This window comes from Montipora foliosa, chromosome 9 (genome assembly GCF_036669935.1).
Source record: "Montipora foliosa isolate CH-2021 chromosome 9, ASM3666993v2, whole genome shotgun sequence".
In the NCBI taxonomy this organism is placed as follows: Eukaryota; Metazoa; Cnidaria; class Anthozoa; order Scleractinia; family Acroporidae; genus Montipora; species Montipora foliosa.
In genome coordinates this window covers 16983874-16998402 of record NC_090877.1, presented here as the reverse complement: position 1 = coordinate 16998402, position 14529 = coordinate 16983874, and the positions used below count along the sequence as shown (strand labels likewise).

Below are 14529 nucleotides of genomic sequence, written 5' to 3'. Positions count from 1 at the left end.
CTTAAGGGAAACTATAGACTAAGTATGCAGTGTTCGACACTAACTTTCTTACTACTTTGCCCTTTGGGCAACCAGTTTTGTTTTATTCGTTGCCCATGGTTTTTTTGGCTGCCCTCCTTCTAAAGACCTGTTGTAAATTAAAACTCAAAGGAGGCTTGTAAAAATGTCTAATTTGTTCATAAAGGAGGATATTAAAAGCTATAACAAACTGTTATCTGATAATTTGGTGTTTACAAGTCATTTAAGTAGTAACTTAGCAAATGCTTTGCAACCAAATCAAATGTAATCGAGCAAATTTCATGAAAGAAATGAACAATTAGGTAACTATCAGTGAAATCTAATTTTAACTTAGTGATCATCAGGAGTATTGTTCACTTGTTCACTGAATATGATGAAGTGTCTGAACAATCAATGCAGAAAGAAATAGACAACTGAACTGAAAAATACTCGTTTTCGCAGTACATTTACAGGCTTGTTCAATATGAAAGTATCGTACGCATTTGGCCGTGCGAAAACTGGGTTCAATTGTAACAAGCATTCCTTCCTGCGGAGTAAGCACGTTCGTATCTGTTTTGAGGTTTGTATCTTTATATATATCTTTAAATAAATGACAGCAAACAGATGTCACATTTATTTCTTTATCGTTTTTGTTGCTACTACGTCATATTACTAGTCACTTTCTTTGTTGCAAATCAAGTCGTTCCGCAAAATGTGAGTTGAACAAAAATTCTGATTGCCCGATCGTTCAAGTCTTACAGTTGTTTTACTTGTTCAAGGATATATTTCGCTTGCCCCGGGCAATCGGCCAAACGTTAGTGTCGAACACTGTGGACAGTCACTATGCTCCCGGCCTAAAAGAAAGATTACAGATAACTACAAGGACAATTTAATAGAAAGCTAACGAAAACACTTAAATAAAAATCCTACAAAATATGACAAAAGAAAACAAGACTCGCTGTTTGCAAAGATGACGCTAAGACGGCACTGAAGTCACATGACCAAGAGTACAACGAAAATATTGAAAACACTTAACGAAGTAATCACTAACGAGGTAAAACTATACAAAACTAAAGCGTTTGTACAATTATAAAGCGTAATGCGAAAACCGGCAATGGGTACTGTGAAACTCGTTAAGGACATAAAACGAAGAAAATAAACAAATAAATTAAGTAATTAATTGATAAATTAATTAAGTAAATAAACAATAAAATGAAAGTAAGTAGTTAAAGCAACAACTTGAAAGGAACATTTGGAAAGGTCTTACATCAAGGTAAACCCAAAATTTATTCTCTTTATTCAAGTGAAAATCTCTCATTTGTGGCATCGTACAGTTATTGATGGTAATTTTTCCTTGTTCTCTCTGTATATAGTACTCGCCTTGTTGTGGCATGTGAGATGGAGTTGCACGATTTTCCTATGGACATTCAACATTGCAACATTACGTTTGGAAGTTGTAAGTAGACATCAGAGTTAATTCCATTTTAATCCGACGATGGCAAAGCTAGGCCTCAGTTCATTCCTACATGTATGGGAAGAAAGCAAAATAAACGAAACTAAAATCAAAACAGTGACACCTTTGGGTTTTTCCTTACATCTCTGACTCAATGTCAAACTGATCAAACTTATTGTCTCCTCGATATTTTTCTTGCGGTTAATAGTACTGCCATTGATACGTATGATCTGGCCTAGAGCACGACAAAATAAGTTTTAATTTTAAACAGATGTTTATTCGCCGGCTGAATTGTCCGTTTTGGAAAAACTCGCGTGGCCGAGGTAATCAAAAGAGAGGGCAGAGTTTTTCCCACACGGAGCGACCGTAGCCAGCTAATATCTTAGTACGCTCCACTAATCATGCAAAATACTCACAGATGTTTTTTTTTTTGAAAAATGCTAACCTCTTACTAAACGAAATCGGGGGAATATTGGCCCGAGGTCGTGGTAGCACGGACCGAGCGCAGCGAGGTCCGTAGAAAAACAACCGAGGACCAATATTCTCCAGTACGGTCCCGAGCAAGTGAGGTTGGTAAGTTGTTTATTATATGGCATCGTTTCTTTGAGCGATCGAACACTTCTCCCCCTGGTGAATGTTCATAATCTTCGTCTTAGTCTGACATTTAAGCCCAAAAAATCTCAAAATCGTTCGTTCGCACGAACCTTTGCCAAAAATAACCTTACGGAACTACCAATTAATTGATTTTTGATATGCGGCCATTGGGAAAATCAACACTAAATGCAAATTTTGGAGGTTTTTAAGTTGACTACTCATGGAAACGAGTAAAATTACGTACAAATTACCTACATATTTTGTGTTACTGATATAGTAACACTGTCCATAAACGCTTTGAGTTTAAAATATTACTGAAGGGAACTATCAGTCTAGTTGTAGTCCAAATAAAGACTAGGAAAGGCATAACGCGTAAGGGTCCTCATGTCAATTCATACGTAAAAAAAAACGACTACCAAAACCTACTATCCGGCCTCGCCATTGAGCGTTGCTTGTCAGGATAAGCTCTAGTTTAATGCTATTTGGGTTTGCTTCACGTTTTTGTTTCACATTAATGCCGTGAGTAAAAATAAGTTTACTTTTTTCGTTGAACTGACAAGTGTTGCACATTGATACTGAAACTTCAAAATATACTTTTTTGATTTGTCAAGAAATCAGCTGACAAAAATGTTTAAATTTGATTATAAATCTTATAAAATCAACATGCAACATCACAGCGCCATTGCGAGATTATACCTAATAAAAACCATCGAGGTTGTTTATTAAGGGTTTTTGTTTCAGCATCATTGCATCAATATCGTGCCGTAGACGTCTTTAAGATAAGTAGCGGTCTCTGGTAGGTTGTACTTATCTCGTGTTAACGTGAAGTTGGAAAGCAAAATAACTTCCTTAGGCAGATCGATCTTGCATGTTTCCACGCTACGTTTCTTCGATTCGTTCTAAAATAGTCGGGCTTCCAGCTAGACTCACAAGTTCCTTAAGTTTCCAGTAGTGTATTGAAACATGGATTGGTCATCATGTAAAGCGGTGACCTCCGCAATGACCGTTGTTTCGTCCCAGTTGAGAAGATTGACGGCTATAAAGGAACCTACTTTCAAGTCGGCTTTATGGTCCTTCACCTCCTGGACAGCTCTATTTTTCTTCCCTACGGAGTGGCCCAGTCGGCAACTCCTGTGCCATCGTCAGTTTGCGGATGGAGGAGGCATTGCACATTCATTGGGAGAAACCCTCCCTAAATCAACAATTATTTCATGTAAATCTTAATCTTTCTTTGTAATCAGTTGTTGTATCACACCATTGTTATTCTAATTTTCCGCTATATATTGTGCATCATTGTTATTCCATCCGCAATTGACGATGGCAAGGGAGTTGCCGAAACAGGTCTTTTTTTCCAATTTAAAAGTCTTGTTCTCTTCATTAAGATTGTTACAAAATTGCTGCTTTTACGTCCTTTTGGATTATATTTTTGTGTGTATGAAGAAGGCCGGAAATCCAACGATGTAGTCACTAGCCAGTTGCAGTGAACTACCACTGACTGATCCTTTTTGAATGAAAAACATATGTGCCGTGAGTGGGAATCGAACCCGCTCGTCCCCCTGGTTACTAGTCGGATGTGCTAACCACTGCACCATCACGACAACCCTGGGACGCTCTAACCAACTGAGCTATGAAGCCACTGACGTTGGGAGCTGGTCGTTTGTGGGTTCTTATGGTCCCGTGAGGAATGAATCAGTGATGAAATGGTATATGAAATGAATCATATTTGAACTGCAGATATGAAATCAAGTGAAGCTATGATCTTCGCAGTTATGAACGCAATTTTTACAATTGCGTAGAGAAGAAGCCTGAAAAATCCAGGACTTCAACGCTGGTCATTTGTGGGTTTTAATGGTCCCGTGAGGAATGAATCAATGGTGAAATGGTATATGAAATGAATCATATATGAACTGCGGATATGAAATCAAGTAAAGCTATGATCTTCGCAGTTATAGACGCAATTTTTACAACTGCGTAGAGAAGCCTGAAAAATTCAGGACTTCAACGGGGTTTGAACCCGTGACCTCGCGATTCAGGTGCGACGCTCTAACCAACTGAACTATGAAGCCACTGACCAGTTCCCAACGTCAGTGGCTTCATAGCTTGAAGTCTTGAATTTTTCAGTCTTCTCTACGCAATTGTAAAAATTGCGTTCATAACTGCGAAGATCATAGCTTCACTTGATTTTCAATTTTCTTGCAAATTTTTTCAGATGTAATGGCCCTTAAGGCCTGGCCAGACACTCGCAACATTTCAACGCAACATTTTGCAACATTGTTGCATCGCAATGGTCCGTACTGTAAAATCCTGCCCAAAAGCCAGCCAAGCAGAGTGCTCCACTTAGCCTAAGAATTGCTTGCCATATAATAAAAAGAAATAATAGTTAGGTATCAGGCGATTCAGCGCTTATGGATTTCCACCCGGTTTCGCTGGAATATACTAAAATTCCTCCCAACCCTGTAATCAATCACATAGCATCATTTTTCCAGTTCTGCGCTCTAAGAAAAAACATCTCTAACGTATGTGATCCACAGAGAAAGGAATCAACAATAACATTACTAAGTAAGGTCATATAAACTTTCCATCTCTAATTAATTAATGGCCCGTAACTTTTTTCCAGACGGTTTTACCATCGAAGAAGTGGACTACAAATGGAAGCCAAATGAAGTACCAGTCAGGCATCTATCGATGTCACAGTTCTCAGTCACGTCTTCAAACACGTCCCGTGAATCTTATTACCTCTCCACTGGTACAGTGTTTGTAACCTTGACCAAATAATCGTTTCAACCATAAATGTTGATTTTTTCGTAAAACGTTTCCTTGGAAAATGTAAATCGCTCTGAAGGTAACGCTGTTTTGTTCAAAACACACACGTCTGTACGAAGAGCTCAGTTAAGCTTATTTTAATTTTCAGACATTTGTCGATGGCAAGCCGACTTGAGCGATTATCATTGTTATCATTTACTTCTAATTCAAACTGTCAAACATTGAAACTTTGGAAAAAATGAGAACTCGGAATAAAGATATATGTGGGTCAAAAGCTTCAAATTATGAGCTGATGGTTGAAACGATTTTGTAGCCCTCTCAAATTAAGAGACATTTCTGTGTCGCTCACGAGCTCAGTGAATTTTAGCTTCCTGTTTAAAAATTCACCCAAATCGCTTTAAAAATTCGAAAATTTTGTTCCAATTTTCTACACAGGCAATTACACCACTGTCACAGTGACATTCTCGCTGCAAAGGCATGTGGGATACTATGTGATTCAACTCTACCTTCCATGTATCTTTCTGGTCATGCTCAGCTGGATTGTTTTCTGGACCAACCCCGAGAACGGTGGCGATAGGCTGACTGTCGGTATCACGTGCATTCTCACCATCGTCTTCTTGTTGGGTTATGTCAATGCTATGTTGCCCAAGGTTTGAACTTTGAGTACATCATTATTAATTTCGTGACGTCACTGTGGGATCAATGTAGTTGCTCACAACTGCGATATCTTGCGTTGTGATTAAAACCTTTTCACTGCCGAGGGCTTCCCCATTGACGAGTAAAATCGTCTGGCGTTAGACAGAGTAAAATCTATAAGTGTCAATTTGCATTTTCTGCGTTGAAAGGGTTAAAAAGCACACGTTATATTCCAATTTTCCCATTGAAAGGGTGTCAAAATACAGTCGAACCTCCACCAACGGCCACCTCTCCACAGCGGTCACTTTTTTTTGTCCCGGCGGAGGGTCTATACATTCACTCTTAATCTAACTTCTTTTCAACGACCACCTCTCCACAACGGCTACGGCCAGTAAATGTCGTCCCAACTGACCAAATAACCTCTCAATAACGGCCGGTTAAATCAATGTCTTATGAAATAGTTAAAAGTCAGGAAACTTGATCCGTACGGAACGTCGATGATCATTGTTCGGGGCACGCGTTTCAATCCATTGCTGTTGTTTTTACTTTGGCTTCTCTACAAAGTAAGGACGGTACTTCAACTAAAATAAACCCCGTTCACTGTGTTCGGAAATATCCACACAACAATCTCAACAATCAACGTTACGTGAGCCGAAGTTTCAGTTGGTGAGAGAAGCATTAGTAGTCGCTGATGACCTTGCTACGTTTGCCGAGTTTTACGGGAATGAAGAACTTGTCCAAGCTACAAGTAAAGTGACTACTTTGCTGAGCAAAATGCGAGACTTCTCCCAAAACCAGACAACCCTCGATAGCTTTGTTTTGCATCATCGAAAATAAAATGCCTGCAATTGTTAAGGAGAACGTTGTTTAAAATGATGTACCACTTATCAACATTTGCCACGTGAATCTGAAGTTTTGCTATATATTTTAGTATCGCATTGATAAATTGTTGCCGTTTTATGCTGCAATATGCTTCAATACATGCAGCGAGCATTGTGTACCTCGATCATGTTGTTTTCTTGACATTTTGCCTTTGGACCGTGCACAAAGTTACATTTGATTGCTTTTTTTGCATGGTACAGAAAGCGTGAACATGCCACAGAAAGAGCCTGAAAGAAAAACGGGTGTCATATGACACCCCTACCTCCCCACAACCGCCACCTCTCCACAACGACTATTTTCTTCTGTCTCCAAGGTGGCCGTTGTCGCGAGGTTCGACGGTAATCCTTTTTTTCAGAGAAAGGGCAACAAAAACAGTTACCGTCAGAATGTAAAGAACGACCTTTACTGTCAACATTACACCGAATTAAATGCAACAGAAACGTAAGTTGATTCCTCACGTCGTGAATCTGGAAATGTAAGTAAAATATTGCTTTAAGAAACTAGAGCAATCTCCAATTGAGTTCCGTAAAACCAAAACCAAAGTAATTACTTTAGCCAATCACAAATGACGGAGACAATCCAGTAAACCAATAAAAACTCGAAGTAATTACACGTAGCCGACAAAAAGCGCAGGAGAATATTAATGTGCACGCGCGGGCCACGATTGGTTTTGGTTTCAGTTTTGATTGGTTGAAAAAGTGGCGCGAGACCTTTGAACCAATCATTGAGTGAAGTAAATGCAAAACCAAAGCAATTTGCTTATTACTTTCGACACTCAATTGAAAACCACTCTATCGATTTAACTGATGCAGGTTAAGGCCCGAGAAAACGGCTTCAACATTGACCACAACATCCGTAGCTCCCCCTCCTCCCCCCCTTCCTTTTCAACCAAACCGTTGAACCGTGTTCGAATGCATTTGAAAGCAGTGGAATTTGGCTAAAGCAGCAGCAACCATTCAACACTGTTATCGCGAATGTTTGAAGTAAATATTGTTTATTCCACTCTCTTGCAGATAACTGAATTAACAAGCGGTTAAAACTAACAGTAGTGGTTTATTACGGATACCTAAATGACCAATATTTAAAAGTAAAAAAGTTCTCTGATCCCTTAGTTCTCTTAAAATTATTGATTGGTCGAGAAGAATAAGAAGAATAAGAAGAATAAGAATAAGATGAACTGTTAGGATATTTGATTTTAAGTGCCCTTTTTTGCACGGACTCCATTCTATCTGACAGATAGTCGGGAATGTCCTGCCACACTTGCGTATTCTAAAATCGGTCTAACACTACATCTGAAGACTTTCAACATATCCTGTTCTTGCAAGTCAGCTCTCTTAATCTAATAATCTGAGAGCATATAGTTTCTTTTACGCCTGAGCGGTAATATAGTCAACATGGCAGTTCCATTTCAAGTTCTCGTTAAAGATTACTCCAAGCAGTTTATATGATGATATTTTTTCTACAATATGGTCTCCTATATTCAGGGGTCTTGTTATAGTGTTCGGGTTTCCCATAAAGTCCATGACCATCTCCATACGTTTTTTGGATTAAGCCTCATGTTGTGTTCCATACAGTACTTATGTATATCTCTAACAGCGTAATCCAACAAGCTAGTCGAGTTACGTGGCATTATTTCAAAGACGGTTGTGTCGTCAACATACTTCAATCGTGAGTGCCAATCACCAAGTAGTCTGTTAATCATTATAGCAAAAAGCGTAATTCCAAGTTTAGTTCCCTGTGGGACACCGCCATGGGTGTGGCGCCATGGAGACAGGGAAATACCGACTCGCACCGCTTGGGTTCGTTTGGTCAGAAAAGCTGTTATCCAGTCACACAGTATCTGAGCAGATACATACATATATACATACAGACATACATTCAGACATACATACACACATACATTTACACAGGGTAAAATCTTCAATATATATTACAATAAAAGGTTTCAATTTCATTACAACTACACTGTTTTGGGGATTGTCGTGTGGGAGCCCGACCGGCACCTACTATATAGTTGGTCAATTTCCCTTTTAAAATAGCTTAGGGAGTCTGATTTCCGGAAACTGATGGGCAAACTATTCCATAACAGTGCACCGCTATAACAAAAAGCACGCTTGCCATAATTTGTGCGCAGCAAAGGTAACTCAAGTTTAGCCTCTAAGTTGTGTACTGGGGGTACTGACTAAATTCTGGAGGTACGCCGGGGTGAGTCCAATGATTGTTTTAAACATTAATATGGCTTTAAGCTTTTGCCGGCACGCGTGTAATGAGATCATCCCAATTTAACAGATCTAAAAGAAAAGTGGCGCTTGTGTCATAATTGGACCTGGTAATCGCCCTGGCAGCCCTATTTTGAAGCTTTTGACGTTTATCACTTAAGGTTAAGTTGCAGTCGCCCCAAACGGAGCTAAAATAGTCAAAGTGGGGTAAGATCAACGCTTGATAGATTTGGAGGGCAGTGCATGCGCTCTTAGATGTATGGTGTTATACGTTTAAGGGAGCCTATAGCTGAAGATATCTTCTTGCTAAGTTCACCTATGTGATTAGACCATGAGGGGTGTTCTTCAATTATCACGCCTAGGGATTTAGCTTCATTAACTTTAGTGATTAATTTAACATTTATCTCAATGTTTATCTGATCTTCAGAGAATGAATGTAAAGTTTTCGGGACTTTCGAGGAACGGGCCCCTGGTGCGGGGAAAGGCCGCTGATCACCATATTGATGGTTTGCATCTGACTTCACTGCTGCCATGTTGGTGTACCTTGAGAGCGGTGCATTAAAATTTGACTCTATTATTATGCAAATATCTGTTGTTTTGTATACCAACGAGGAAGTCTCATCACGTGGATACTTCCTTGTCCTTTTTCTCAACGTTTCGAAGATGTTCGCGAAAGCGGTCTCCGGGATTCCTTCCTGTTTCACCAATGTATATCTTTTTGCGTACTGTGCATGTTATGCAATGCATGACATTTGAAGAGGTGCAAGTGAAGCACTCACTGGACGATTTTAACAGGTCGCTTCGGCCCTCAGTGTTTTTTCTGCATTGTAGACGAAAGGACAAGTTTTACATCGAGTGCGCGCGCACTTCAGCATCAGGTTTTAGTGTGCTTCTAACTTCTTTACGGTGGTTAACTTACCATATCAACCCAGTTGCCGATAAACCCATTTCTGTGTTTCACTTCCCCACCAACGCAGCGCCACAGTTTCTTTAAAAAATGAACCACTTTATCCATTTTGTTATGCTCCATAGGTCAGTTATGCGAAGGGAGTAGACTGGTATCTAATGACGTCATTCCTCTTCATATTTCTTTCGTTGCTCGAGTGTATCGTGGTGGAGAGACTGTCAACATCAAAAGCGCAAGAACGCAGAGATGAAGAACATGATAACAACGCCTGTGTAATAGCATCGGACCGTTAATTAAAATAACCAAAATCAGGGGTTTCTAAGTTCGAGCTGGAGCACATCAAGGGTAGCCTCTCTCTCCAATAATTCCTTAAGTCAACCCTTTTAGAAATAGGTTTTCCCATTCGGAAAGTATTTCCCTTGACGCTGAGATAGCTCTGTTTTGATTGCCTTTTACAACAATGGGCGAGCCGAATCTCCCAAGGGAGGCGTTTTATAAATAAATCTACTCAGGAGAGGGTTAATTCCCAAGGCAAGTATGGTAGATAGAGGCTCCTCTTGATGAGCTCCTGGTTAGAGCGCGCTCAAAATTCGCAAGCCAACACACCACCAGTTACTGGAACGAACTTTTGCACGCTGAACAGCCACTTACATCCAATCGAATGGGTTCTTCAGGGCTCCAAGCTCCAGTTTCGAAAACGCCCTCTAAGTCGGGTGCATGCAGATTGATCAACAAAATCAACCTCTTATTTCAATGTATCAGTATACTGAGCAATTTCTACTGATTTTATGCTTATTGCAAACTGCTTTGTCTCCCCTTGTTTTCTAAATCAATTCTGGGAAACTTTTCAATACAACTTTCTACGCATGGACCAGCGTAACAAAACAGAAGCACCGGATCCTGGTGAAGGACCTTATCAGTGATTTAAATATTATAAAAGCTAAAAAGAACAAGGCTGATATAACAGTGAAGGAATATATTGAAAAAAGCCAACATAATCCACTTTTTCCCTTATACTTCTTTACCGTCAAATAATTTCAATTAAAATTTCTTATTATTATTGGACCGTATCCGTGAAGTCCGTTAAAATCCTTATCTTTAGGGCTGTATCAAATCACACGCCATATCACCATTCAAATTGTACCGTCTTTGTTAACCGTAGCCATTGCCTGTAAAACCCTGATGAAGAAAGGCAGTTCCTTTCGAAAGATTGGGTTTTTTCCATATATTCCTTCACCGTTATATCAGCCTTGCTCTTATAAAGAATGCCTGATTTGCTTTCTTTTAGGACACTTCCTCTGAATTTTCTTTGAACAACATCGACCTCACTATTCGCGGGAGCTCGGAAACTGTGCAGATCACTTCAAGCGACTTCGACATGCAGGAGGACGTGAAGCGAAAGGGCATGGTGCAAGTGTTACCGCTGACCAAGAAGAATATGACTGGAAACGAAAAGCCAGAGGTCGAACCGAGATCCACAGACAAAAAGATTTCAATTGAAAAACCCGGAGAAAAAACCACATCAAAGTTTACTTCTGGGTCTGGACGAAGCTGGGCAATAAAACTTGATCTTGCCTGCCGAATGCTGTTTCCTCTTGCTTATGCTTTGTACAACACACTTTATTGGTACACGTACTTGATGCCCAGGCATGACCTTTCATGACCTCTTCGCGACCGTTGTCTGGGTCTCAGTTTTTCACACATCTCATTTTGGACCATAACTCCTCTCGTCTTTGAACTCTAAACTAGAGTCAGCCAAGAAATATGCACTTAAAACTCTATCAAACATAGGTAATAATCTTGACTGTGATACTATATTATCCTTGAGTGATATGCAGTCTCTTGAACATAGACGCGCTCTATTACAGTTCTCTTGTTTTATTATACAAATGCATGAACTCTAACGGTCCACAATATTTCAAGACCTTTTTTCAGATTCGTTAAACTAAATATAATTTAAGAGGTAGGGGCATTAATCTGGAACAATCTGGCTACAATAACAAATTCTTTCGTAACTCGTTTACCTATATATTTAGTCGCCTATGGAATAAACTACCTGCACATATTAAAACATCAAGTAAGTTTAGTGAATTCACTCGTAACCTGAAGGCTTTTGACTTCAGCAAATTAGGGCCCAGCTGTCATTGTTACTCTTGTATATAGTTACATTTCTATTTGTTTTCTAATTGTACATGTAATTCTTACCCTGTCCTCGTATCTTAAGTAATTTTTATATTTCAATTTGATTCTATTTCCACAATTATTGTTCTGTTCTTGATATATTTTTAATATATTTCATGTAGTTTTACTCATAAATAGTTTTCTAGTCTTACGTTTTAAACATGAGCCACTGGCTCGGGTAACTGGGCAACCATGCCTTACGTATGACAATAAACTTGATTGATTGATTGATTGATTGATTGATTGTCTCGAAGAATTGTTCCCATTATTTAAACAAAAGTAAAATACTCATTTCATGGATCAAAACGCAAAAATCGTCAGAACGTGTTTCGTCACTGCGCAATATTTCATTGCAGGAACTATTACTGTCAACTGTTGTAAATAAAAAAGTAAGATTTGGATTTCACTTTGAATAAATTACCTTAACTTTTTGTTTGTCATGTTTGGCAACGACGTCAAACAAAAGAGTGGCCACAACAACTGTGATTTTCATTTTTACTTAAAGTCAGAATCAACGACATGATCCTCTTCGCCTGTTGAAGCCAAAATAAGTGATCTCCTTTTTAGAGACTTCTTTTGAAAGTCGCTGCTGAAGGCTTCCTGTATTTGTAACTTTTATGGCTCAATATAGTTATTTCGCTTATTTATTTCCGACATCTACTGTGATGGGTCACCCCTAATGTGGGGGCCAATCATATTTAGACTAGATGCGTGATCCGATTTACGTGACGTGTGACACTTGTAAGAAGTCGTAATTTATCACTGGAAACCACGCAGCTAACTGTTCATTAGAAGATTAATCAGTAAGAAATGAATAAATTTATAACATAAAGTAATCTGCTAGTAGAAACTACACACTACACACCACATTAAATATATTACAGTCTGCTGAGAGTTCATTACTTTATCTGGCTCCTGGGAAAATAGAAGATGGGCACAAGTTTGATGGTTCCTGGCAGGGGACAAACAGGGACACAGACTTCAGCACTGCAGTGCTAATAAATGAAAATAAATATTTCAATATGAGCGCGAAAACAAATTAGATGGGAAATCAAGTAGGCAATAAAAATGTCACAAATAAAAAATGGCAAAATTTGAGTTATTTTTTTATTTTTCGAATATATCAGCATAACCTAAACACTGGAATGCACTCATCCCTATTTCATTAACCCTCCAAGTTTGTCATGGCCTGCGTTGCAGGCATAGGCATGGGAGGGGGAAGAAAAAAAGCAAGAGTTAAAAAAGAAATCTCCCCTTTCTGGACGTCTGCTTTGCAGGCTAACGTTCCTCGTTGTTAGGATCTTTTTAACTTGAGTCATTTACGAGCAGTTATCAAATGACTGTCGAAAGTAATTACGTGATTGCAATTGCTACGCTTAGTGATTGGTTTAACAATCTCGCGCCACTTTATCAACCAATGAGAAAGAAAACCAAAACCAATAGCGAATGATCGGGATGCCCGATTTTTCCCGCGCTTTGAGCAAGTTACACGGAATTGCTACGAATTTGGATTGGTTCGTTGCGCTGTATGCAAATGCTGTGATTGGTCCAAGTTATTACTTTTGGTATATTTTTACGACACTCAATTTAAAACCGCCCTAAACAACAATACAGCAATGCATTAATTTTACGGCCATTTGCAATGCAAGCAAAACCCGAAACCAGTATTTGTTGACCCTTCAAACCCCAAACCCAAACCATAGGCATGCAACTTGAAATTTAAAGCCTGATGTCTTTACCATACATTGACTTGCCGGCGAGCTACTGCGGAGTTTGATTGAAGTTGAAGATAATTCTAAAGTTTGCAAGTGCTAGATTTTTACGCTGTAGTTGCATGATCCAAGAACAAAGTATATCTTCACTAGTTTGGCTCATGCAGATGGCCACAATGTTTCCTAGTAACATCACATTAAAGAGAGAAACTAAAATTTATAACGTCCTAAGAATCCTTTAAAAGACATCCAAAAAGCTATAAAACTGAACAGTTCCTTGGTTGGGCTCTTTTTGGGAGAACAATGTTATTTTCATAGTCCAAGGCTGTGCTCTAAGAAATGTCTTAGGGTAACCAAAGCTCTGAAAGTTTGAAATACAGGGTGCCCAGCAGCTAATTTTTTTACAAATAAGATTCCCATGTCGCTGGAATGCAAACGTTAGTCGCTAGGGAACACGGGGCACTGCTAAGTCATAACTGTATGCTACAGGGATTAACCCTGACATAACTCTTTATAATTTATATCTTTACTTAATCATCTAAATAAAAATGCTTTTAATGAACAAGTTTAGGCCTCCTATTTCATACCTTCACTATCACGATGTGCAATGTATGCTTTTGATGTTTTGTTGTTTTATTGCGTTATAGCGTTACAGTTCAGACTATGGACATTGCCATATTTGGATATACGCAATAAGCTAAGAACTTCTTCCTGTTAAGCACTTGTATAAGTGTGTGGTGGTCCATTAGGGCCATAGAGTTTTTAAATATCTTCCCTACTTTTTTCTGGTTTTTTTCCTTTTATTTTTCCGTTTCTGTTTTTATTTTATTTTATTTTTATTTTATCTATTTAGTTTTATTTTTAACCGTAATTATTTTTCAAAAAATAAAATAAAATAAAATAACTTAATAATAAATATAAGCGATGTAAAAGTAGAACGACGTTTCGATGACTCCATGTCATCATTATCAAGTTCGAAGTACATGATAGAAGTGATTGAATATATAGTAGTAGTAGTGTGAAAATATGTAGGGAATTGAAAAGGGTATTAAAGTATTCAATTGTTATGTAAAAAGTTTGGCGCGAATTGAATCCGACTGCGTGTTAAGTTTTGGTTTTATGTTCCTGATGAAGAAAATTGGAAGTAATTTGCGCCCAGTATTTACTAGTAGAAAAATCACTGAC

General features: G+C 38.7%; 1 protein-coding gene and 1 non-coding gene across 5 annotated transcripts in view; one reads left to right on the top strand and one right to left on the bottom strand.

Annotated features, from left to right (window-relative positions):
• Positions 1 to 11953, top strand: part of LOC137970907 (gamma-aminobutyric acid receptor subunit alpha-2-like) — a 38387-nt gene extending 26434 nt beyond the window's left edge. For 3 of the 4 annotated variants that reach the window (XM_068817564.1, XM_068817562.1, XM_068817563.1), the window contains 5 exons: positions 1371 to 1453; positions 4662 to 4790; positions 5243 to 5457; positions 9577 to 9723; positions 10740 to 11953. In XM_068817564.1, the coding sequence (XP_068673665.1) occupies positions 1371 to 1453; positions 4662 to 4790; positions 5243 to 5457; positions 9577 to 9723; positions 10740 to 11114 (949 nt within the window). In that variant the 3' untranslated portion in view covers positions 11115 to 11953. The remainder of the gene's footprint in view (positions 1 to 1370; positions 1454 to 4661; positions 4791 to 5242; positions 5458 to 9576; positions 9724 to 10739) is intronic. The other variant, XM_068817561.1, reaches the window with a different exon arrangement.
• Positions 4038 to 4110, bottom strand: Trnas-uga (transfer RNA serine (anticodon UGA)). Its single transcript has one exon. It is a non-coding gene; the product is annotated as a tRNA-Ser (tRNA).
• Positions 11954 to 14529: the final 2576 nt, after the last annotated feature.